The sequence below is a fragment of the Leucoraja erinacea genome, chromosome 3, assembly GCF_028641065.1.
Source record: "Leucoraja erinacea ecotype New England chromosome 3, Leri_hhj_1, whole genome shotgun sequence".
Taxonomy (NCBI): Eukaryota; Metazoa; Chordata; class Chondrichthyes; order Rajiformes; family Rajidae; genus Leucoraja; species Leucoraja erinaceus.
The window spans coordinates 9,288,284-9,313,847 of record NC_073379.1 but is presented as its reverse complement, the minus strand read 5'-3'; the positions used below and the strand labels follow the sequence as shown (position 1 = coordinate 9,313,847).

The 25,564-nt window shown below is 47.6% G+C and overlaps 1 protein-coding gene across 1 annotated transcript in view; it reads left to right on the top strand.

Moving 5' to 3' along the window:
• The first annotated feature begins 12,069 nt into the window (after positions 1–12,069).
• LOC129695250 (cadherin-related family member 2-like) overlaps positions 12,070–25,564 on the top strand; it is an 86,220-nt gene continuing 72,725 nt past the window's right edge. The window contains 6 exon segments of the mRNA XM_055632037.1: positions 12,070–12,477; positions 14,552–14,641; positions 16,468–16,610; positions 20,905–20,970; positions 22,803–22,892; positions 23,041–23,133. Of these exon segments, the coding sequence (XP_055488012.1) occupies positions 12,414–12,477; positions 14,552–14,641; positions 16,468–16,610; positions 20,905–20,970; positions 22,803–22,892; positions 23,041–23,133 (546 nt within the window). The 5' untranslated portion in view covers positions 12,070–12,413.

Sequence of the window (25,564 nt, the reverse complement as noted above, 5' to 3'; positions counted from 1 at the left end):
TAAAAATAACAAAAAGAAAAGCGTTTAAAAAAATAGTCTGGTTGCAGTTTGCCATCCAGATCCAAGTGTTTATATATTGTAAAACAATTTCTTACCAGGCTTTGGTTCATGGTATGTCTTCCCTCTGGATTATGTTATAGAACAATATAACAACCTTGCTTTGCAAGTGTATTATACTGTAAAATGATGTGTTTAGTTGTCATGCTTAGTACAATAACTTGAAAAACTGTAAACAGGGATTTTTTTTTAATGTCCCTTATTTAAAAGTCCCTTTGTGTGAAAATGTATTTTTGTTGGTATTATTGTAGTTCTTGGTGAATCGCCCCTCTGGGATTGTGTTATTTACTTTAAGGCCATTAAATAATATGTTTCTTTAATATTCTGACTTCCGTTTTGCCTTTTTCATATCTGTTGTTTCCTGCAATCTTTAATTTAGTTTAGATAATAGACAATAGATGCAGGAGTTAGGCCATTCAGCCCTTCGAGCCAGCACCACCATTCAATGTGATCATGGCTGATCATCCACAATCAGTACCCCGTTCCTGCCTTCTGCCCATATCCCCTATCTTTAAGAACCCTATCTAGCTGTCTCTTGAAAGCATCCAGAGAACCGGCCTCCACAGGCAGAGAATTCCACAGACTCACTACTCTCTGTGATAAGTTTATTTTAGTGATACAGCGCTTCGGCCCACTGTGTCGGCGCCGACCAGCGATCCCCGCATGCTAACACTATCCTATGCACACTCGGGACAATTTACATTTAGATTTATACCAAGCCAATCAACCTACAAACCTGTATGTCTTTGGAGTGTGGGAGGAAACTGGAGCAGCTGGAGAAAACCCCCGCAGGTCACGGGGAGAATGTACAAACTCCGTACAGACGGCACCCGTAGTCAGGATGGAACTCGGGTCTCTGGCGCTGTGAGGCAGCAACTCTACCACTGCACCACCATGACACCAATCTCTAATGCAATTTAAAAAATCACACCAATGAAGGCATAACTTTAAGGTAAGAGGGGCAAGGTTTAATGTTTAGTTTAGATTAAAGGTTAAATGTTTAGTTTAGATTAAAATTTAGGTTCTATTTAAAACTTTAGTTAATTATTCTCACGTGGACCGAGGAACAGTGAAAAGCTTTTTTGTTGCTTGCTGTCCAGTCAGCGAAAAGACTATCCATGATTACAATCAAGCCGTCCACAGATACAAGATAAAGGGAATAAGGTTTAGTGCAAAATAAAGTTCAGTAAAGTCCGCATATAGATAGTCCAAGTGTCTCCAATGAGGTAGATGGGAGGTCACGACTGTTCTCTTGTTGGTGACTGGATGGTTCAGTTGCCTGATAACAGCTGAAATATATAAAGGATATACAGAGGTAGACAAAAATGCTGGAGAAACTCAGCAGGAGAGGCAGCATCTATGGAAAAATGGAATAGGTGACGTTTTGGGTCGAGACACTTCTTCAGACTGATGTGGGGGTGAGGCGGGAGGGGGGGGAAGAAGAAAGGAAGAGGCGGAGACAGTGGGCTGTGAGAGAGCTGGGAAGGGGAGGGGAAAGAGGGAGAAAGCAAGGACTACCTGAAATTGGAGAAGTCAATGTTCATACAGCTGGGGTGTAAACTGCCCAAGCAAAGGATATACAGAGGACGTGTTTATACACATAGCGTGGTGGGTCCCTGGCCAGGGGTGGCGGTGGAGGCAGATACGATAGTAATAATAATAATCCATTTTATTTATGGCTGCCTTTCAGGACTCTCAAGGACACCTTACAGATTAAAACAAGCAAATTACAAACATATAAACAAAATGAAACCAAAAAGAAGTTGTAGGGTCATCAACAATACACAATTTAAAGAGAGAGAGCAATGGCAGCTAATCGTGCCAGTGTTCACTCTCACTTCCGGCAGCCATCTTGGAAACGGAACAATCAAAACACATTTTAACATGAACATCCACCACAGTGACTCCTACCCACTCCTCACTGTGGTGGAAGGCGAAATAAAGTTCAAGTCCTTCCCCTAGTAGCATTTAAGAGGCTTGTAGAGAGGCACGTGGATATGGATCACACGCAGGCAGAGGGGATCTAAGTTTCTTGACCTCATATTTGGCACAGACAGGGAGGGCCGAAGGGTCTGTTCCTGTGCTGTACTTTTCGATGTTCTATGTACATTTGATCTATATAACCTGGACTTTCCTTTCTTGGGCTCGCTCTATGCTTGTGTGTTAGTGTTTCTAACGATGAGATCTTCATTTATAAAGGGGCAATACCTCTGTACAAGCCACAATTGCTGGAGGAATTCAACAGGTCAAGTCGTGTCTGTGGAAGAGATGGATGGACAACATTCCAGATCGGGTTCTTTCCTCAGACTGAAGAAGAGTCCCGACTCAAAACTTCGTCATTCCATTATTAGGATCCAACCTAAAATGTCTTCTGTCCCTTTTCTCTCCACAGATGCTGCCTGATCCGCTGAGTTCCTCCAGCACTTTGTGTTTTGCCCAGAAATTCAGCATCTGCAGTACAATAGACAATAGGTGCATGAGTAGCCTATTCGTCCCTTCGAGCTAGCACTGCCATTCAATGTGATCATGGCTGATCATCTCCAATCAATCCGCCGTTCCTGCTTTCTCCCCATATCCCCTGACTCCGATATCTTTAAGAGCCCTATCTAGCTCTCTCTCTTGAAAGTACCTTCTATCTCCAAATATCTATTTGGGGGCGGCACGGTGGCGCAGAGGTAGTGTTGCTGCTTCACAGCGCCAGAGACCCGGGTTCCATCCTGACTACGGGTGCTGTCTGTACGGAGTTTGTACGTTCTCCCCGTGACCTGCGTGGGTTTTCTCCAGGTGCTCCGGTTTTCCCCCACGCGCCAAAGACGTACAGGTTTGTAGTAAGTAAGTTTAAGTAAGTAAGTAAGTTAATGGCCAAGTATTCACATACAAGGAATTTGCCTTGGTGCTCCGCCCACAAATAACAACATGACATACAGTGACAGTTACGAATGACTCAGAAAACACTAAACATTAATAATAATAAAACATTAATGATAAAACACCATTGATCAAGCATGTGAACCAACAAAATACCAGATCAAAGGGAGGCTACAGATTTTTGGCTGTTGAGTAGAGCAACTACTCGTGGATAAAAACTGTTTTTATGTCTGGCTGTGACAGCTTTGACAGTCCGGAGTCGCCTTCCAGAGGGAAGTGATTCAAAGAGTTTGTGGCCAGGGTGAGAGGGGTCAGAGATGATCTTGCCCGCTCGCTTCCTGGCCCTTGCAGTGTACAGTTCATCAATGGAGGGAAGGTTGCAGCCAATAACCTTCTCAGCTGATCGGACGATTCGCTGCAGCCTCCGGATGTCGTGCTTGGTGGCTGAGCCAAACCAGACCATGATGGAGAAGGTGAGAACAGACTCTACGATGGCCGTGTAGAATTGGTTAGTTGGCTTTGGTAAAGATTGTAAAAGATTTGTGATACAACCCAAGGTTGAAGGGGCTGAACTACAGAAGGGTTTCGACCCGAAACGTCGCCTATATCCTTCGCTCCATAGATGCTGCCTCACCCGTTGAGTTTCTCCTGGACTAGAGGGTTTTAGCTGCAATGAGAGGTTTGGACAGACATGGATTCTTTTCTCTGGAATGGTTGTTTTTTCCCCCATGGTGGATATATCAAATATTAGTGGGCATAGTTTTGATGGGGGCAAAGTTGAAAGAAGATGTGAGGGGCAGGTTTGTTTAACAGAGGGTGGTGTGGGTCTGGAACACATTGTGGGCAGTGGTGGTGGGAGCAGGTATGATAGTGGCATATAAGAGACTATTGAATAGCCAAGTGGACATGTAGAAAGTAGACCGATATTTTGTGCAGGCAGATAAGATTTGACAACAGACAACAAATAATAGGTGCAGGAGTAGGCCATTCGGCCCTTCTAGCCAGCACCGCAATTCAATGTGATCATAGCTGATCATCCCCAATCAGTACCCCGTTCCTGCCTTCTCCCCATATCCCCTGACTCCGCTATCTTTAAGAGCCCTACCTAGCTGTCTCTTGAAAGTATCCAGAGAACCTGCCTCCACCACCCTCTGAGGCAGAGAATTCCACAGACTCACAACTCTCTGGGAGAAAAAGTATTTCCACGTCTCCGTTTTAATGGCTTAATCCTTAGTCTTAAACTGTGGCCCCTGGTTCTGGACTCCCCCAACATTGTGAACATGTTTCCTACCTCTAGCATGTCCAAACCCTTAACAATCTTATATGTTTCAATAAGATCCCCTAAGATTTGGTCTTGGCATCATGTTCAGCACAGGCATTGTGGGCTGAAGGGCCTGTTCTTGTGCTGTACTGGTTCTATGTTCAATGTAAGTCGGTCAAGTGTGTTTTCTCAGCCAGACTGTGGGCCGCATAGTGGCTTAGAGCACGGGTTCGATCACGACTACAGGTGCTGTCTGTACGGAGTTTGCACGTTTTCACCGTGACCTGCGTGGGTTTTCCCTGGGGGCTCTGGTTTCCTCCCACACTCAAAAGACGTGCAGGTTTGTAGGTTAATCGGCTTTGGTAAATTGTCCTGATGTGTGTAGAGCAGAACTAGTGATCGCTGGTCTGTGGAATTCTCTGCCACAGATGTGGAATTCTCTGCCACAGATGTGGAATTCTCTGCCACAGAAGGCAGTGGAAGCCAATTGGAAACAAGAGATATGGGGGGAAAAGCAGGAACGGGTTACTGATTTTGAATGATCAGCCATGATCACATTGAATGGCGGTGCTGGCTCGAAGGGCTGAATGGCCGGCTCCAGCACCTATTTTCTATGTTGCTATCCTTGATCGGACTTTGCTGGCTTTACCTTGCACTTAACGTTATTCCCTGATCATGTATCTGTACACTATAAATGGATCGATTGTAATCATGTATTGTCTTTCTGCTGACTGGTTAGCACGCAACAAAAGCTTTTCACTGTACCTCGGTACACGTGACAATAAACTAAACTGAAAACGGAAACTGAACGGAACCTATGTTGCCCCTACTCTGGGCAAGAGATTCTGTGCGCCTACCCGATCTATTGGCCTACTCTTGCAACCTATTTTCTCTGCCGATGTTTCTATGGTCGGTGCAGACTCGGTGGGCCGAAGGGGCAGTTTCCATGCTGTGTCTCTAAACTAAACTATGTGTGACTCCGACAGATTTTAATCTTTACCGATCTTGTTCCTGGGTTGCAGAACTCTGCTACCTGCGGGAATGTCACGAAGTGCGGGAAGAATGATGTAGTGGAACTCAAGTGCTGATATTAAAGCAAGTGCCTGTTAAGTTGCCAGATGTCTCTGATGGAAAAGATTAACAGATTCAAATGGTTGGGGCGGAAATCAATCTGTTCCTGGAAAAGGGATATAAATTCTCTTAAAGGATAAGGAGTCTCATGGTGACTGATGGGAATTGCTGTAAAAAGTTCAGGAAATGTAAAAAAAACAAAAGAGGGCTGGAAATAATATACAAGTGAATTTGCGATATCTGTAGCAATTTTTAGGATACGTGTGGTAGTCATAAATGCAAGAAATATAACCTGAAAACTGAGCTGAAAACTTTATTGCCACATGGGACAAGTCACAGTGAAATTCTTTGCTTGCAATACCATGCTAAGGTATGCAAATAGTCGCCCATAAAGGATGCTTACAAACGAACAAATGAATGGATAAGTTTATTGGCCAAGTATTCACATACAAGGAATTTGCCTTGGTGCTCCACCCGCAAGTGACAACATCACATACAGTGACAGCAAGGAATGACACATAAAACATTAAACATTAATAATAATACATTATTGCTTAAACATGTGAATTGAATAAAATACCAGAGCAAAAAGGAGGTTACAGATTTTTTGTTATTGAGTAGAGCTACTAACTCGTGGAAAAAATAGGTTTTTATGTCTGGCTGTGGCAGCTTTGACAGTCCAGAGTCGCCTTCCAGAGGGAAGTGATTCAAACAAGCTTGGTGGACTGCAGTATGTCTAACCATGAATGGAAGTCGGTCTGTGTGTGAGTGTGTACGTGCGTGTGTAGATATGTATGTACGTATTTGTGTGTGTGTGTACGTGCGTGTGTATTGATATGTACGTACGTATTTGTCTGTGTGTGTGTGTGTGTGTAGAGAGATAAACTGCAGATACTGGAATATACCGAAGATAGACACAAAAAGTGCTGGAGTAACTCACGAGGGTCAGGCAGCATCTCGGGAGATAAAGGATGGGTGACGTTTCAGGTCAGGATCCTTTATATACATATTTACACACACACAGGTTTTATTTTCATGCGTCCCAGATAGAACAATGCAGCAGCACAACAGAATATGTAGTCATGGTGTGCAGGAAGGAACTGCAGATGCTGGTTTACTCCGAAGACAGACACAAATGCAGGAGTAATTCAGCGGGACAGGCAGCATCTCTGGAGAGAAGGAATGGGTGATGTTTCGGGTCGAGACCCTTCTTCAGACTGAGGGTCAGGGGAGAGGGAGACACAGAGATATGGACGGGCAAGGTGTGAAACCCACAGATCAAAGGGGACAAAGTTGAAGGAAAATGTAGGAATAGATTGTTAGCTACTGGGAAGGTGAGGACGAGGAGGACAGTCAGACTGGTTGGAGAACGAGGGTGGGAGAGGGATGGAGATAGAGGGAAAGCAAGGGTTACTTGAAGTTAAAGAAGTCAATATTCCAGTGTGGGAATGGGAGGGGGAGTTAAAGCGCTGAACTAGAGGGAGATCAGGTAGGTTAAGGGGGACTGAGCAGAGGTGTTCAGCGAAACGATCGCCGAGCTTGCGCTTGGGGCGTGTGGGGGGTGGATGGTTTGGGTGGGAAGAGATGAGTTGACTAGGGAGTTGCGGAGGGAATGGTCTCTGTGGATAGCGGAAAGGTGGAATTGTGGCTAGTGTTGGTATCCCTTTGGAGGTGGCGAAAATGTCGGACTATGGGGACTCTGTTCCTGTTACGACTGGGGGAGGGGGAACAAGAGCGGAGCTGCAGGATATCGTGGAGACCCTAGTGAGGGCCTCATCTATAATGGAAGAGGGGAATCCCCATTCCCTAAAGAACGAAGACAGCTCCGATGTCCTGGTATGGAACACCTCATCTTGGCAGATGCGGCGTAAATGGAGGAATTGGGAGTAGGCGATAGAGTCTTTACAGGAAGCAGGGTAGGAAGAAGTGTAGTCCAGATAGCTATGGGGGTCGGTGGGTTTATAATAGATGTCAGTCGGTAGTCTGTCTTCTGTGATGGAGACGGTGAGATCTAGGGAGATGTCGGAGATGGTCCAAGTGAATTTGAGTGCAGGATAGAAATTAGCAGTTAGGTTAATGAAGTCAGTAGGTTCTGCATGGGTGCAGGAGGTAGCACTGATGTAGCCGTCCATGTACTGCTATTCAACTTGCTGGCTTGTAAGCAAAATATGAGGTGTTGTTCCTCCAATTTGCGCTGGGCCTCACTCTGACAATGGAGGAGGCCCAGGACAGAAAAAACAGTGTCGGCAGAAAAAAAAACTATTCCAGAGAAAAGAATCCATGTCTGTCCAAACCTCTCATTGCAGCTAAAACCCTCTAGTCCAGGAGAAACTCAACGGGTGAGGCAGCATCTATGGAGCGAAGGATATAGGCGACGTTTCGGGTCGAAACCCTTCTTCAGACTGATGTGAGGGTGAGGGGACAGGGGGTGGGGGAGAAGAAAGGAAGAGGTGGAGCAGAAAGGTTTTGACCCGAAACGTTGCCTATTTCTGCAGTTCCTTTTTAAACAGCCCTCTAGTCCAGGAATCGTTCTGGTAAACCTCCTCTGCACGGTCTCCAAAGCGCACACATCCTTCCTGTAATGGGGGTGACCAGAACTGCAGGCAATACTACACATGTGGCCCGACCGAAAGTCTTATAGAACTGTCTGACTTAGTTTACAGATACAGCGCGGAAACAGGCCCTTCGGTCCAGCGAGTCCGCGCACACTAACACTGTCCTACACACAACAGGGACAATTTACAATTATACCAAGTCTGGGGGGAAACTGGAGCACCCGGAGAAAACCCATGCATTCACGGGGCGGTCACTGTGGCGCAGCGGTAGAGTTGCTGCCTCACAGCGCCGGGGACCCAGGTTCGATCACGACTACGGGTGCTGTCTGTACGGTGTCTGTACGTTCTCCCCATGACCTGAGTGGGTTTTCTTCGAGATCTTCGGTTTCCTCCCACACTCCAAAGACGTACAGGTTTGTAGGTTCATTGGCTTGGTAAATGTAAAAGATTGTCCCCAGTGGGTGTGGGATAGTGTTAATGTGCGGGGATCTCTGGCCGGCACGGACCCGCAGGGCCGAAGGGCCTGTTTCCGCCCTGTATCTCTAAAACAGAAACTAAAACTAAAAATCGTACAAACTCCATACAGACAGCACCCGTAGTCGGGATGGAACCCGGGTCTGCGGCACTGTAAGGCAACAACTCTACCGCTGTGCCACCGTGCTGCCAAAGTATATAAAACCAAGAGAGGCATGGATACTGTGTAGACAGTCAAAACCTTTTCCAGGGTGACAATAGACAATAGACAATAGGTGCAGGAGTAGGCCATTCAGCCCTTCGAGCCAGCACCGGCATTCAATGTGATCATGGCTGATCATCCACAATCAGTACCCCGTTCCTGCCTTCTCCCCATATCCCCTAACTCCACTATCTTTAAGAGCCCTAACTCGCTGTCAGAGGATGTAGCTTTTGGCGAGAGGGGAAAAGATTAACGGAGATGTACGGGGCAAATTATTTTACACAGAGGGTGGCGGGTGCATGGAACGCGCTGCCAGAGGTGGTGGTGGAGGCAGATATGACAGTGGCGTTTAAAAGGCGATATTTGTAATACTAATCCCTGAGACAAGCAGTCAACCCAGGTTGCAAATGAATATAGAACCAAATTTCCCAAAGCCATTTAACGTGCAAACCTCTGGAGTGTGGGAGGAAACCGGAGCACCCAGAGAAAACCCACACAGGACACGGGGTGAAGGTACAAACTCCGTACAGACAGCACCCGTGGTCAGGATGGAACCCGGGTCTCTGGCGCTGTGAGGCAGCAACTCTACCGCTGCCGCCTCTCTTGAACTCAATGCCCCGAGCAATGAAGACAAGTATACCATATGGGGCCCTGTCCCACTTAGGAGACCGAAACAGCAACCTCTGGTGACCTTGCCTGCCACCCAAGGTTTCCATGAGGTTACCGGAGGTTTTGGTCACTCTCCCTAATGGTCGAAAGTGGTTTACGCATGGTCGAGGATTCATCTAGGTTGCTGCTATTTTTTCATCATGATTAAAACCGGCCTCGACTAAAAATAGGTTGCCATTTTAAAAATCGATCATTTTTGTGTCGCAGGTCTAGTCGAAGCCGGATTTCTTCATAGTCGAGGAAGGTTTTCAACACATGTGTGGGAGGTGGCAGGTCACCTCGACCTTGATTTATTTTTGGGCGGGGGGCAAGGTCACCAGATGTTGCTGTTTAGGTCTCCTAAGTGGGACAGGGGTTTTATATTATAGCTCCAAAATGGTATAGTTAAGGGCCTGTCCCACCAGCATGCCATAGCATGCGTCTAGCGTGACCAAACGTGGTCGCTTGAGGTGTACGGCCTCGCGGGGCCGGTCCCACTTCGATCGGCGGAGATGCATGGAGTTGTGCGGAGCTGGTCCTGACATCGCGCGGGGCTCCGAAAATCTTGCACTGTCCAAAAATCCCGCGTGACAACGGCCTGTCGGCCCGCAGCCGCATTGAGGTCGTACACAGCGCCTCGACGGGCCTACGCAGAGTCTTGACGTCGTACGCATCGTCTTGACGTCGTACACCTAGCGCGTGGCGTTGCGCGATGACGTCACCGTCTGGTGTGCCGTTGCGTGATGACGTCACCGCCCGACGCCGTGCAACGAGTTTGACGTCGGGACCCCGCACACCATACGCCTCCGCGGTTGGAAGTGGGACCGGCCCTGCGAGGCCGTACGCCTCAAGCGACCACGTTTGGTCGTGCTCGCCGCATGCAATCGCATGCTGGTGGGACAGACCTTTTACAGTTTCAGTTTAGTTTATTGTCATGTGTAGCGAGGTACAGCTAAACACTCTTTGTTGCATGCTAACCAGTCAGCGGAAAGACTATACATGGTTACAATCGATCCATTTGCAGTGCATAAATACATGATAAGGGAATCGTTGGTACTCTATTGTGAACCTAACCTGTATTTCTCTGCTGAAGGATGTCCTGTCACAATGCATTTTTTTTCACGAACGTCTTAACTTGGCGGCCTAGAAGATATATTACAGCTCTGCGCTGTGAGAATAATTTGCTTTTGTGCTCGACACGGCCGGCTGCTCCCACGTTGTCTCTTGACGAAGATTAGTTGTGATGGGCTGGAGTTCCCACATGACTTCGACCTCCACTTAATGGGCACTAAGAGCCGGCGTTGCCACGGCAACCCCCCCGAGTTGAGTTGTCTGCCAGAAGTTACTCCACAGACTGTTTTGCAGCGACACATCGTCCTGCCTCACGCTTGATTTATTCGAGGATCGGCCCGGAATATTCCACTGCAAAACGTGCCGAGTTGTGATAACTTCTGCAGAGCGGTCCGCAGAGGAAAAAAACTCCAAGGCCTTCAATAAAATGCAGAATCTCTCACCAGGTATTGGCAGATGGACGATGGAAAACTAACAAGATTTCGAAAGGGTACTTGGATTTTAGATACATCCCCTTCGACGTCTTAATTAAGCCTCAAACAGAAGGTAAGACTGAACTCATCATCTGCTCTTGTAAAACCTTTTTTTTCTCTCGTTTGTTATGTTGCTTGCAGAGTACTATAATAATAATAATAATAATAATAATAATAATAATAATAATTTTACTTATAGAACACTTTAAAAACAAACATAGCTGCAACAAAGTGCTGTACATCACTAATCATTGACAAAAAAAAAGTTAATACACACCAAAAATAACAATCAAAAGAAATAGTAGGAAAAGACACGTAAAATAAAGAAACATCAAAAACACCACAAACAGAAGCAAAACCTCAGGCATGGTCAAAAGCCAGGGAGTACAAATGTGTTTTAACACTGGATTTGAAGATGGACAGAGAGGGAGCCTGTCTGATGTGCAATGGCAGGGTGTTCCAGTGTGCCGGAGCAGCAACAGAGAAGGCTCTATCCCGTCTGAGCCTCCGACTATGTTTACAACCATAAGGTAGACAAAAATGCTGGAGAAACTCGCCGGGTGAGGCAGCGTCTATGGAGTGAAGGAATAGGTGACGTTTCGGGTCGAGACCGGAAACGTCACCTATTCCTTCGCTCCATAGACGCTGCCTCACACGCCGAGTTTCTCCAGCATTTTTGTCTGCCTTCAATATTTTTTCAGCATCTGCAGTTCTTTCTTAAACATGTTTACAACTAAGATCAGTCTGAAGCATGCACCCGATCCAAAACGCCACCCATTCCTTCTCTCCGGAGATGCCGCCTGTCCTGCTGAGTTACTCCAGCACCCTGTGAAATGTCACCTATCCATGTTCTCCAGAGATGCTGCCTGACCCGCTGAGTTACTCCAGCACTTTGTGTCTATCTTCGGAGTAAACCAGCATCTGCAGTTCCTTCCTGCACACTATGACTACATATTCTGTTGTGCTGCTGCAAGTAAGAATGTCATTGTTCTATCTGGGACACGTTTCAGCCCGAAACGTTGCCTTTTTCCTTCGCTCCGTTGATGCTGCTGCACCCGCTGAGTTCCTCCAGCTTTTTTGTGTACCTAACAATGAAACACTATTGACTCTCTTGAAAGGAATGTAGTTTTGCGATGTTAAGATGGACCAGTGCGGGCTCCAGCTTTCCTTGAGCGCTGTTGCTTTTTGCATATCATTCATTCATTTGCTCCATGTACTGTCTATATCTCTTGTTTCCCTCTCCCATGACTCTCAGTCTGAAGAAGGGTCTCGACCCGAAACGTCACCTATCCATGTTCTCCACGGATGCTGCCTGACCCACTTCCAGTCCTCACCCTCATCTCCCCACAATCAGTTTGGAGAAGGGTCTCGACCTAAAACATCACTTATCTGTGTTGTCCATATTTGCTGCCTGACCCGCTGAGTTACTCCAGCACTCTGTGAAACGTCACCCATCCATGTTCTCCACAGATGCTGCCTGACCCGCTGAGTTACTCCAGCACTCTGTGAAACATCACCTATCCATGTTCTCCAGAGATGCTGCCTGACCCGCTGGGTTACTCCAGCACTCTGTGAAACGTCACCTATCCATGTTCTCCAGAGATACTGCCTGACCCGCTGAGTTACTCCAGCACTCTGCATCTGTTTTTCATATATTTGACAGCTTTGCTTAATGGCAATATTGAACATGATTCTTTTTTTTTTTTACAGGTGTTTATGTTAAAGTTCCAGAAATGGTGTCGAATGAAATGAAAATTCTCCAGTGTTTCTTGGCAATCTGTTTCATTCTTGTTTCACGTAAGTGATTTTAACACCAAGCTCAATTACTAATGCTCAGGTACATAGAACATTGGCAGTACAGCACAGGAACAGGCCCTTCGGCCCACAATGTTCGTGCTGTTCATGACGTCAAGAGAAACTGATCCCATCTGCCTGTACACGTACATCAGTTCTAGGAGCAGAATTAGGCCATTCAGCCCGTTGTCTGGTCTATCTCTCCCTCTCAACCCTCTTCTGCCCTTACCTCATTATTCCTAGCACCCATACTAATCAAGAATATGTCAATCTCTGCCTTAAATATATCCACACCATCTGGTATTCCAGAGAAGACAATCCATGGAGTGGTAAAGTATGGAACAGGCTCTTCAGCCCAACTTGCCCACACCGGCCAACATGTCCCATCTACACTAGTCCCACCTGTCTGCGCTTGGTCCATATCCCCCCAAACCTGTCCTATCCATGTACCTATCTAATTGTTACTTAAACGTTAGGATAGTCCCTGCCTCGACTACGTCCTCTGCCAGCTTGTTTCCCTTCATCTTAAACTTATGTCCCCTGGTCCTCGATTCCCCTACTCTGGGCAAGGGACTCTGTGCATCTACATGATCTACTCCTCTCATGATTTTATACACCTATATAAGATCACCCCTCATCCTCCTGCACTCCAAGGAATAGAGACCCAGCCCACTCAACCTCTCCCTATAGCTCACACCCTCTAGTCCTGGCGACATCCTCGTAAATCTTCTTTGAACCCTTTCCAGCTTGACAAAATCTTTCATATAACATGGTGCCCAGAACTGAACACAATACTCTAAATGCGGTCTCACCAACGTCTTATACAACTGCAACATGACCTACCAACTTCTCCACTCAATACTCTGACTGATGAAGGCCAAAGTGCCAAAATACTTTTTGACCACCTTATCTATCTGCGACTCGACCTTCAAGGAACCATGCACCTGGACTCCTAGATCCCTCTGATCTACAACACTACCCAGAGGCCTACCATTTACTGTATAGGTCCTGCCCTTGTTAGACGTCCCAAAATACGACACCTTACACTTCTCTGTATTAAATTTAATCAACGGTTCCCCAGCCCACCTGGCCAATCGATCCAGATTCTGCTGCAATATTTGACAACCATCTTCCCTGCAATACCACCCACTTTTGTATCACTGGGATTTTGTAGTCCAAGTCCTCGCCCTGTAGCTGAAACCCTCTAATTCTGGTAAACCTCCTCCTTAGCCTGTACAAAGCCACTAGACTCTTCCTGCAAGTGAGCTATAAACAATAGACCAAAATGTGGCCTAACCAATGTCCTATAGAACTGTATCATGTTTAGTTTAGTTTAGAGATACAGCGCAGAAACAGACCCTTCAGCCCACTGAGTCCGTGCCGACCAGCGATCCCCGCACACTAACACTATCCTACACACACCTAGGGACAATTTACAGTTGTGCCAAAGCCAATTAACCTACAAACCTGTACGTCTTTGGAGTGTGGGAAGAAACAGAAGCACCCGGAGAAAACCCACGCAGGTCACGGGGAGAACGTACAAGCACCGTACAGACAGCACCCGTAGTCAGGATGGAACCCGGGTCTTTGGCGCTGTGAGGAAGCAACTCTACCGCTGCACCACCGTGACACCCTGAGACGGACAGCAAAACATTCAGAAGATTCACCATTAAAGGTCCTGTCCCACTTTCCCGAGTTACTCACAAACTCTCCCGAGTTTTCCCCTTGATTCGAGCTCGGACAATTACGGTAATAGCCGTTCGTGGGTACTCGATCGGGGCTATTTTCGTTTTACTCGCGGACATTTTTCAACATGTTGAAAAGACGTCCCGACTTACCCGATGCCCCGAGTTCCTACGGCTGGCATTACGAGCCGCTACGAAACATCTACATACTCCTACGGACTCACCACGGACATTCCCGGACATTTCCCCGAGTTCGAATCAAGGGGAAATTTCGGGAGAGTTCACGAAAGTGGGACAGGGCCTTAAGTCTTTCAACTCGTGTTATGCTACACTTTTATAGAGTCTCAAAGATAAATTCATTTGTTTTAAGTGTTGTTTTAACTATTTTCCAGAAAAATCTATTTTCGTTTGGTCGCAAAACCTGGCTCCGACATTTCTGTCAAACATGAGTGTTGTGCGAGTGTCTGAAGATGCGGCAAGAGGTAAATTGAAATTCAGTTTACTTTAGAGATACAGTGCGGAAACAGGCCCTTCGGCCCATCGAGTCCACACCCACCGGCGATCACCCCGTCTATTAAAACTATCCTGCACACCAGGAACAATTTACAATCTTTACCAAAGCCAACTGACCTAAAACCGGCATGTCTTTGGAGTGTAGGAGGGATCCGGAGCACCTGGAGAAAACCCACGCAGTCGCCGGGAGAACGTAAAACTCCGTACAGACAGCGCCCGCAGTCAGGATCGAACTCGGGTCTCTGGCGGTGTGAGGCAGCAACTCTAACGCTGCACCACCGTGCCGCCCACAATGATAGAAGTTCTCAAAGGCCCTTTGGCCCACAATGTCTATGCCAAACATGATGCCGAGTTAAACTTCATCTCCTCTGCCTGCTCATGATCCATAACCCTCCATTCCCTGCATATCCCCGTGCCTGTCTAAAAACCTCTTAAACGCCACTATCGTATCTACCTCCACCACCACCCCTGGCAGCACATACCGATCCCCACTATGAAATTTGCCCCTCTCACCTCAAAGCTATTTGATACTTCCATCTAGGGTCGGTGAAGCAGGGACTATTGCAACGTTTCAGAAGCAATTAGGCAGGTGCATGGATAAGATATGGTTAGAGGGATAGGGGCCAAATGTGGGCATTTGGGACTAGTGTAGATGGGATATGTTGGTCGGTGTGGGCAAGTTGGGCCAAAGGGCCTGTTTCTACCCTGTAATTATGCTTTATGAATGAATGAATGCATGAATGTATACTTTAGTCACAGTGATATTCTTTGCTTGCATCCCCAAGGTATACAAATACGGTGTCGACAAAGTTGCAAAGTTACCCCCGCTGCAGGTCCATCTTTGACCCCCCCCGTCATGGCAGACCCCCACGCCGGGTCCCCATTGTCCATTGTTCTTCCCCCTCCCTCACGACGGTCTCCCCAGGCCGGCTCCTCCTTCGTTCCTTCCCCCGGCAGCGCCGTCCTCACTCCCTCGTCATCAACCGCCGCACCGACCTCTCCACTATCGCCACCCGTTCCCCTCCGGACGCCTCCGTGGCGCCAAGCTCGGCCCCAGCGCGGGCTCCGTCGACTCTGCCGGCCGCGGGCTTCGACCCACGGGGATTCGGGCCTCGCTGGCTCCGCGACCTGCGCGGGATTCTGTGAGCTTATGTCGTTATAGTTTTACTGAGCTGTAGGCAAAATAGAATTTAGCTGTTCCTCAGTACATGACCATTGGAAGCACCGTTATTTACTCTGAACTCACCATCCAGTGAGTATTTCCAGCTACTTCTTTTACGGAAGAAAGATGGGACTTACTTTTACTGAGGAATGTGGGACCAATGCAGGCAGCTGGGACTAGTGTAGATGGGACATGTTGGCCGGTGTGGGCAGGTTGGGCCGTAGGACCTATTTCCATGCTCTATCGCCCTATTAGCTTAGTTTAGAGATACAGAGCGGAAACAGGCCCTTCGGCCCACCGAGTCCGCACTGACCAGCGATTCCCGCACACTAATGCTGTCCTACACACATTATGGGCAATTTACATTTATACCAAGCCAATTAATCTACAAACCTGCACGTCTTTGGAGTGTGGGGGGAAACCGAAGATCTCCGAAAAAAAACGATGCAGGTCACGGGGAGAACGTACATGGGTGCCGACTGCACCCATGGTCAGGATGGAACCCGGGTCTCTGGCGTTGTGAGGCAGCAACTCTGTCGCTGCGCCACCGTGCCGCCCAAAATTATAATCTAAACTAAATTCTCCCGATATTTTCACCTCAACATATATTGTCATCTCATATTCCCTCTGCAGGTACGACTGTTTTCCGGATAGCAGCTGAAGATAAGGATGGTGATCCACTTGTCTATGGATTGGAGGGAGAATTAGCATCAATTTATTTCACAGTGGACACCACCAATGGTGACGTTCGTATTAAAGAAGCCATCGACAGAGAGGTTTGTGTGTTGGCGATGGCAAGTGGCCGACTGAGCCTCCAGTCTCTTTGGGGGCGTGGGTTCGGATCCCACCGCTGCCACCATGTTTTGATATGTCTGCTTACGATATATGGTAAAACCAGAACATATTAGACGGAGAAAGATGGCTCCACACACACTCGTGCTGGGATCAAAAGCAAGAATGATTTATTTCCAAGTTAAAGGTCACTGGCTAATTTACATAATTATATGCACATGTCTGAGCATGTGCGAGAATGAGTACAGCTCATATGCATAAATTATATAGATATTGTCACAATGGACAATTCATAAACACAAACCGTTTAATTTAGTTTAGTTTCAAGATACAGCACGGAAACAGGCCCTTCAGCCCATTGGGTCCGCGCCGACCAGCGATCCCCGCACATTAACACTATCCTACACCCACTTGGGACAATTTTTACATTTACCAAGCCAATTAACCTACATACCTGCACGTCTTTGGAGTGTGGGAGGAAACCGAAGATCTCGGAGAAAAGCCACGCAGGTCATGGGGAGAACATACAACCTCCATATAGACAGCACCCGTAGTCGGGATCGAACCCAGGTCTCTGGCGCTGTAAAGGCTTTCTCCTTGTAACCTGCGTGGGTCTCCAACACTGTATTCGCTGTAAGGCAGCAACTCTACCGCTGTGCCACCGTGACCGCCTTGAATTGTTTGGGATCTGTTGGTGGCCTTGCTGAGGCAGCGTGAAGTACAGTTTAGTTTATTGTCACGTGTAACGAGGTACAGTGAAAAGCTTTTGTTGCGTGCTAACCAGTCAGCAGAAAGACAATACATGATTACAATCGAGACATCCACAATGTACAGATACATGATAAGGGAATAACGTTTAGTGCAAGGTAAAGCCAGCAAAGTCCGATCAAGGATAGTCTGAAGGTCACCAATGAGGTAGATAGTAGTTCAGCACTGCCCTCTGGTTGTGGTAGGATGATTCAGTTGCCTGATAACAACTGGATAGAAACTGTCCCTGAATCTGGAGGTGTGTGTTTTCACACTTCTGTACCTCTGGCCTGATGGGGGAGGGGAGAAGAGGGAGTGGCCAGGGTGAGACTGGTCCTTGATTATGCTGCTGGCCTTGCCGAGGCAGCGTGAGGTGTAGATGGAGTCAATGGAAGGGAGGTTGGTTTGTGTGATGGTCTGGGCTGCATGTACGACTGCAATTTCTTCGGGGCTACGTTGAACCTTTGTAAAACACAGCTTTGATCAGAAACAGAGTACTCCGATCAGAAACGATCAACGTGAATACCCTTGAGCAAGTACAGAAAATAAAATACACTCAGAGCAGGGAAAGTTGTTGGGAATTTGCTGAGATTGAAAAAAGTGCTGAGGGTGTTGGGGAGAGGAAAGAAAAATAGTGAAATGTTTCCATATGTTTGGTCTAGTTTAGTTTATTTCAATTTAGTTTAGACAATAGACAATAGACAAAAGGTGCAGGAGAAGGCCATTCGGCCCCTCGAGCCAGCACCGCCATTCAATATGATCATGGCTGATCATCCCCAATCAGTACCCCGTTCCTGCCTTCTCCCCATATCCCCATATCCCCTGATTCCGCTATCTTCAAGAGCCCTATCTAGCTCTCTCTTGAAAGCATCCAGAGAACCAGCCTCCACCGCCCTCTGAGGCAGAGAATTCCACAGACTCACAATTCTCTGTGTGAAAAGGTGTTTCCTCGTCTCTGTTCTAAATGGCTTACCCCTTATTCTTAAACTGTGGGCCCTGGTTCTGGATTGCCCTGGACAATGTAAATTGTCCCTAGTTTGTATAGGATAGTGTAAGTGTGCGGGGATCACTGGTCGGTGGGGACTCAGTGGGCCGAAGGGCCTGTTTCCGCGCTGTATCCACAAAACACATCTGTGCGCTTATCCCCCCCCGCAGTTTCTCATCCCTCCCCTCACTTCTGTACACTACCATGGACACCCAGGAGTGCCTTTCAGCACCGGACGCTTCAATCCTGACAGGGTGCTGTTTGTACACTACAGTTCATCCCACCTGCCTGGGGGCCCATGTCCAGAAACCTGTCCTATCCATGTGCAGGTCCTGTCCATCTACAAGAGTCTAATTCACAACCTTTTTTACTCGTGGACATTTTTCATCAGGCTAGAAAAACGCCCCGACCTACTTGATGCCACAAGTACCTGCGACTAGCTATGACCTCGTGACCACCATGCTGCGAGTATGAGTCAAGGACAAACTCGGCAGAGGGTGTGAATTAGGTCGTGAAAGTGGGACAGGGCCTTTACTCCAGCATTATGTGTTCATCTCTCTACTCTACACCATTCTAAACCTTGCACCTGCCCAAATGTCTTTTAAACGTAGTTATAGTACCTGCCGCAATTACATCCTCCTGCGGTGGACAATAATTGCCAGCATTGCCGTGGGCAACCATATTCTGTGGAAAATACTATTTATGAAAGTGTGATTTTGCTCCATTCACAGTTTAGTGGAGTGAACAGCTTTACCAATGAAGGGAACTGTGATAAGCGCATGGAGATTTAATCAATGGTTTAATGGTCCCTTTATTATCAAGTGTACCAAGGTGCAGTGAGACTCATTTCAACATACACATCAATAGACATCGACAATAGGTGCAGGAGTAGGCCATTTGGCCCTTTGAGCCAGCACCGCCATTCAATGTGATCATGGCTGATCATACCCAATCAGTACCCCGTTCCTGCCTTCTCCCCATATCCCCTGACTCCGCTATCTTTAACATCAGAATATCACTGCCATGCATATGTACTATAAGTGCATAAGACTCAGAAACAGCCCGCTGGGACATTAGTGGTACAGGGCAGAAACAGGCCCTTCGGCCCACCGAGTCCACGCCGACCAGCGATCCCCGCACACTAACGCTATCCTACACACACCAAGGGACAATTTACTATTTCAACCAAAAACCAATTAAGCTACAAACCCGCACGTGTTTGGAGTGTGGGATGAAACCAGAGGACCTGGGGAAAACAGAGACAGCATCCGTAGAAATGAAATGATGAAATGAAATGATTCAATTTATTGTCATTGTCAGTGTACAGTACAGAGACAACGAAATGCATTTTTAGCATCTCCCTTGAAAGGGAGACACAGGGCGTCGCGGTGTGCCCGCGCCTGCCGCCGTAACATTCCATTACAGGCAAAGGTGGGTGAAGTGTCTTGCCCAAGGACACAACGACAGTATGCACTCCAAGCGGGATTTGAACCGGCTACCTTCCGGTCGCCAGCCGAACTCTTAGCCCATTGTGCTATCTGTCGTCCTTGTCGTCCCTGTAGTCAGGATGGAACCCGGGTCTCTGGCGCTGTAAGGCAGCAACTCTACTGCTGCTCCACCGTGCCGCCATACGCAATGGTCGCCAAGCTTTGCCACCATTTTACAGTCCCAATTACAGCTGGCCATAATTGGCCCGTCCCACTTTGGCGACTCTTTAGGCGAATGCCAGGGACTGGTTTTAATGGAATTCACCTACGACACCTGGCGACAGCACCTACGTCAACACCTACGACAGCAAAAAATGTCGCCACTGTCGCTGAAATTTTTTCAACATGTTGAAAATTTTGCGGCAGTCGCCTGTAGTTGCCCAGGTGGGACAGGCCCATAATGGCCCATTGCAGTGGTCGCCTCCTCATGTACAGTATTACCGCTGACTGGTTAGCGCGCAACAAAAAGCTCTTCACTGTACCTCGGGACACGTGAGGTTTGGACACGCTAGAGGCAGGAAACATGTTCCCGATGTTGGGGGAGTCCAGAACCAGGGACCACAGTTTAAGAATAAGGGGTAAGCCATTAAAACGGAGACGTGGAAATACTTTTTCTCACAGAGAGTGGTGAGTCTGTGGAATTCTCTGCCTCAGAGGGCGGTGGAGGCCGGTTCTCTGGATGCTTTCAAGAGAGAGCTAGATAGGGCTTTTAAAGATAGCGGAGTCAGGGGATATGGGGAGAAGGCAGGAACGGGGTACTGATTGGGTATGATCAACCATGATCACATTGAATGGCGGTGCTGGCTCGAAGGGCCGAATGGCCTACTCCTACTATTGTCTATTGTCTATTGTGACAATAAACTAAACAGCCTGCGTCCGGATCGTCCAGTGAACTGTCGTCCCTCTCCTCGCCCGGACACCTTCAAACTTCGTGTCCCCGGGGATGCCTCCCACAGCCGACCTTGACCGGACAATCCATTAAAACACTTGGCATTTGAATTTTAATTATTTTATACATTGTGCATTTTGTCTGCATAACTGCAGTCTCCCTTTTTACAGGTGTTTGCAAACAGTGATGATCACTTTGGAATAACAATCACCGTTGGCGATGGAATAAATGCTTTGGCAAGTGACATTAAGTGACATCTTATTGAAACATATAGATTATTAAGGTTTTAGACACGCTAGAGGTAGGAAACATGTATCCGATGTTGGGGGAGTCCAAAACCTGGGGCCACAGTTTAAGAATAAGGGGTAAGTCATTTAGAACGGAGACGAGGAAACACTTCACACAGAGAGTTGTGAATCTGTGGAATTCTGTGACTCAGAGTGCGGTGGAGGCGGGTTCTCTGGATACTTTCGAGAGAGAGCTAGATAAGGCTCTTAAGGGTCGTGTGCGGACGTGGCACCAACGGACGAGAGGCTGAAGCAAAGAAGTCGAAGCCAAAGAACCGAATACGAAACGCCAACTAGCCGAAAGGATGGGACGCCTAAATGCAAACTAACCGAAAGGGCAGGACGCCTAAAAGCCAACCAACCAAAAAGCTGCGCCGCCTAAAAGCAAACTTACCGAATGGCCGCTCTGTTGAAACGCCACCTCGTAGGCAACGCCAGCTTTCAGGTAGGTGGCATTTCGACAGAGCAGCCATTCGGTAAGTTTGCATTTAGGCATCCCATCCTTTCAGTTAGTAGGCGTTTCGGGTTCTTTGGCTTCGTCTTCTTTGCTTCGGCTTCTTGTCTGTCGGCACCACGTCAGGGTACCCTTAAAGATAGCAGAGTCAGGGGGATATCGGGGAGAAGGCAGGAACGGGGTACTGATTGGGGATGATCAGCCATGATCACATTGAATGGGGGTGCTGTCTCGAAGGGCCGAATGTCCTACTCCTGCACCTATTGTCTATTGTTTATTATTAAGAGGTTTCATCAACACTCCCCCTTCTGTGACTTCTAGGAACCCATTCTCAAAGCCCTTGTTGCAAGTCCATTGAACGATACCTGAGTTGGGTGATCTCTGCAAAGTATTTAAAGTAACTTCTCAGTGGCTCAAGTGGCAGTGCAACTGCCTCAGAGTGCCAGACACCAAGGTTCAATTCTGACCTCAGGCACTGTCCGTGAGGAGTTTGCACGTTCTCCCTGTGTGTGTGTGTGTGCTGAGTGGTACAGTGCCCTCCATAATGTTTAGGACAAAGACCCATCATTTATTTATTTGTCTCTGTACTCTACAATTTGAGATCTGTAATAGAAAAAATGACATGTGGTTAAAGTGCACATTGTCAGATTTTAATAAAGGCCATTTGTATATATTTTGGTTTCACCGTGTAGAAATTACAGCTGAAATTACAGAAATTAATATCCCCCCCCCATTTCAGGGAACCATAATGTTTGGGACACATGGCTTCACAGGCGTTTGTAATTGCTCAGGTGTGTTTAAATGCCTCCTTAATGCAGGTATAAGAGAGCTCTCACCACCTAGTCTTTCCTCCAGTCTTTCCATCACCTTTGGAAACTTTTATTGCTGTTTGTCAACATGAGGACCAAAGTTGTGCCAATGTAAGTCAAAGAAGCCATTATGAGACTGAGAAACAAGAATAAAACTGTTAGAGACATCAGCCAAACCTTAGGCTTATCCAAAGCATATGTTTCACAGAGTGCTGGAGTAACTCAGCAGGTCAGGCAGCATCTCTGGAGAACATGGATAGGTGACGTTTCACAGAGTGCTGGAGTAACTCAGCGGGTCAGGCAGCATCTCTGGAGAACTGTTTGTGTTGTTTATTACGGTGTTTACCGAGCACTATGTTCACATATTCTGTTGTTCTGCTACATGTAGGATTTCATTGCTCTGTTTCTGGACATGCGACAGTCTTGACTCTTGACTGGATGTGTTTGGTGTCCCTGTTGTCTGCTCTAACTTGGTTTCGTATTGAATGGCGTAGTTAATCCTCTTTCTGTGCCTGTAGGTGAAAAAGATGCTGCACATTTACATTGAAGATGTGAATGACAATGCCCCAGTGTTTAAAGGATTACCGTACCAAGCTGACATTGCCGAGGTAACCATCCTCCCTTGCCAAAACCCTACCCCTTATTGAGCAGGCAGCTTTGAACTGCACTCGATGACACGTTGTCACAACTGACATAATTATTGCCAAATTGCTTGAACAAACATATTATTCAGAGGAGCCTTATTTTCTTTTGAAGCAGAATGAAAACGTGGGCGTGGAAATATTCAAAGTATTCGCCAGTGACTCTGACAGAGGCAAGAATGGCTCAGTGACCTATCAAATTCTGGAGGTGACTATTCACGCATTTCTTTGTCTGTATCTTTCAGTATAGTTTGATTTGAAGATACAGGGCCTTGCCGGCGGTGAAGCCTCGGGGGATGATCCGCGGTCGACAGTCGATGAGAGCATGGAGGACGGCCGGGAGGGGGGAGGGGACGAACAATGGACAATTGGGGGGGGGAAGGGCGGGGTTGACAAAAGACTATCTGAGGAAGGACATTCTTGCTATTGAGGGAGTGCAGCGCAGGTTCACCAGGTTAATTCCCGGGATGGCGGGACTGTCATATGCTGAGAGAATGGAGCGGCTGGGCTTGTATACTCTGGAGTTTAGAAGGATGAGAGGATCTCTTATTGAAACATTTAAGATTATTAAGGGTTTGGACACGCTAGAGGCAGGAAACATGTTCCCGATGATGGGGGAGTCCAGAACCAGGGACCACAGTTTAAGAATAAGGGGTAAGGCATTTAGAATGAAGACGAGGAAACACTTTTTCTCACAGAGAGTTGTGAGTCTGTGGAATTCTCTGCCTCAGAGGGCGGTGGAGGCCGGTTCTCTGGATACTTCCAAGAGAGAGCTAGATAGGGCTCTTAAAGATAGCGGAGTCAGGGGATATGGGGAGAAGGCAGGAACGGGGTACTGATTGGGGATGATCAGCCATGATCACATTGAATGGCGGTGCTGGCTCGGCGAGCCGAATGGCCTACTCCTCCACCTATTGCACAGGGGAGACCCGGCGTGGGGGAAACTGCTGTGGTGGTGGGGGGGAGGACGGACAAAAGGGGGAGCCGGCGTGGGGGAAACTGCTGTGGTGGTGGGGGGGAGGACGGAGCCGGCAAAAGGGGGAGCCGGCGTGCTTTGTAACTTTGACAGTGCTGCTGTCTGTACACATTGTGTCTGCTAGCAAAGAATCTCACTGTGCTTAGTCACATGTGACGAGAAAGTATTCCTATTCCTCCTTTGGCCCACCAAGTCTGCGCCGACCAGCGATCCCTGCACACTAACACTATCCTATACACACTGGGGACAATTTTACATTTATACAAAGCCAATCGGCCTGCAAACCTGTGCGTCTTTCGAGTGCAGGAGAAAGCCGGGGCACCCGGAGAAAACCCACACAGGTCACGGGGCTAACGTACAAACTCCGTACAGACAGCACCCATAGTCAGGATGGAACCCAGGTCTCTGGCGCTGTGAGGCAGCGACTCTACCGCTGCGCCACTGTGCTGCCCATAGAAAGAATTAATTTCTCCAATATATACCAGTATACATTATTTAAAGAGATACCAAGTAGAGGCTCTTTAGTTGTTATATCCCTTAATGGGAAAGAATGCAGTTAATGGCAACATCCTTAATAACATTAATGTACAGTGGAACCTTAGGGTCCAGGTCCATAGCCCCCTGAAATTGGCAGCACAAATAGAGAGAGATTGGTTAACAAAGTATTTGGGGAGTCCCATCCTGACTACGGTGCTGTCTGTACGGAGTTTGCTTGTGGATGATCATCGATGAATGGCGGTGTTGGCTTGAATGGCCTAGTCCTGCGCCGAATGGCCTGCATTGTCCTCCCCGTGACCCCGTGGGTTTTCTCCGGGTGTTCCGGTTTCCCTCCACATTCCAAAGACGTGCAGGTTTGTAGGTCAATTGGCTTCAGCGAAATCGGATGGTCTCTGGTGTGTTGGATAGTGCTAGTGTAAGGGGTGATCATTGGTCGGCGCGGACTCGGTGGGTGAAGGGGCCTGTTTCCGTTCTGTATCTCTAAAGGCTAAATCATATGGTGTACCTGCCTCCATCAGTCAGCGAATTGAGTTTAATAGTCAAACGTTATGTTGCAGTTTTATATTCTGACGACACCGCGATTGTGGCATGTGTAAGGAACGGAAATGAGGAGGAATACAGGGACTTGACCAGTGCTTTCTGTGTCTGGAGTAAAGAGAACTGTCTCAGCCTGAATACAACCAAGACTAAAGAGATGGTTGTTAACTTTGGCAGGTCCAAGCTCCCCCTTCAGCCGGTTAACACTGCAGGGGTGGACATTGAAGTGGTGCAGACTTACAAATATCTGGGAGTGCACCTTGATAACAAACTGGACTGGTCCATCAACACCGATGCCCTCTACAAAAAAGGACAGAGCAGTCTCTTTTTCCTCAGAAGGCTCAGATCCTTTAATGTGTGCAATGACATGCTGTATTACCATACTGTTGTTGCAAGTGTCATCTTCTACGCTGTTGTCTGCTGGGGTAACAACATCAGTGCTGAAAACAGCAAGAAGTTGGACAAGCTGGTGAAATGAGCTAGCTCAGTGCTGGGGGGGAGAGAGTGGACCCTGGTGGTCGTGCTTGAGAGGTGTAGGAGAAGGTGCAGGTCATCCTCAACAACTCCAGGCACCTCCTCCATGAAACTCTGGAGGGTCAGAGGAGCACACGGAACAACAACAAATGGC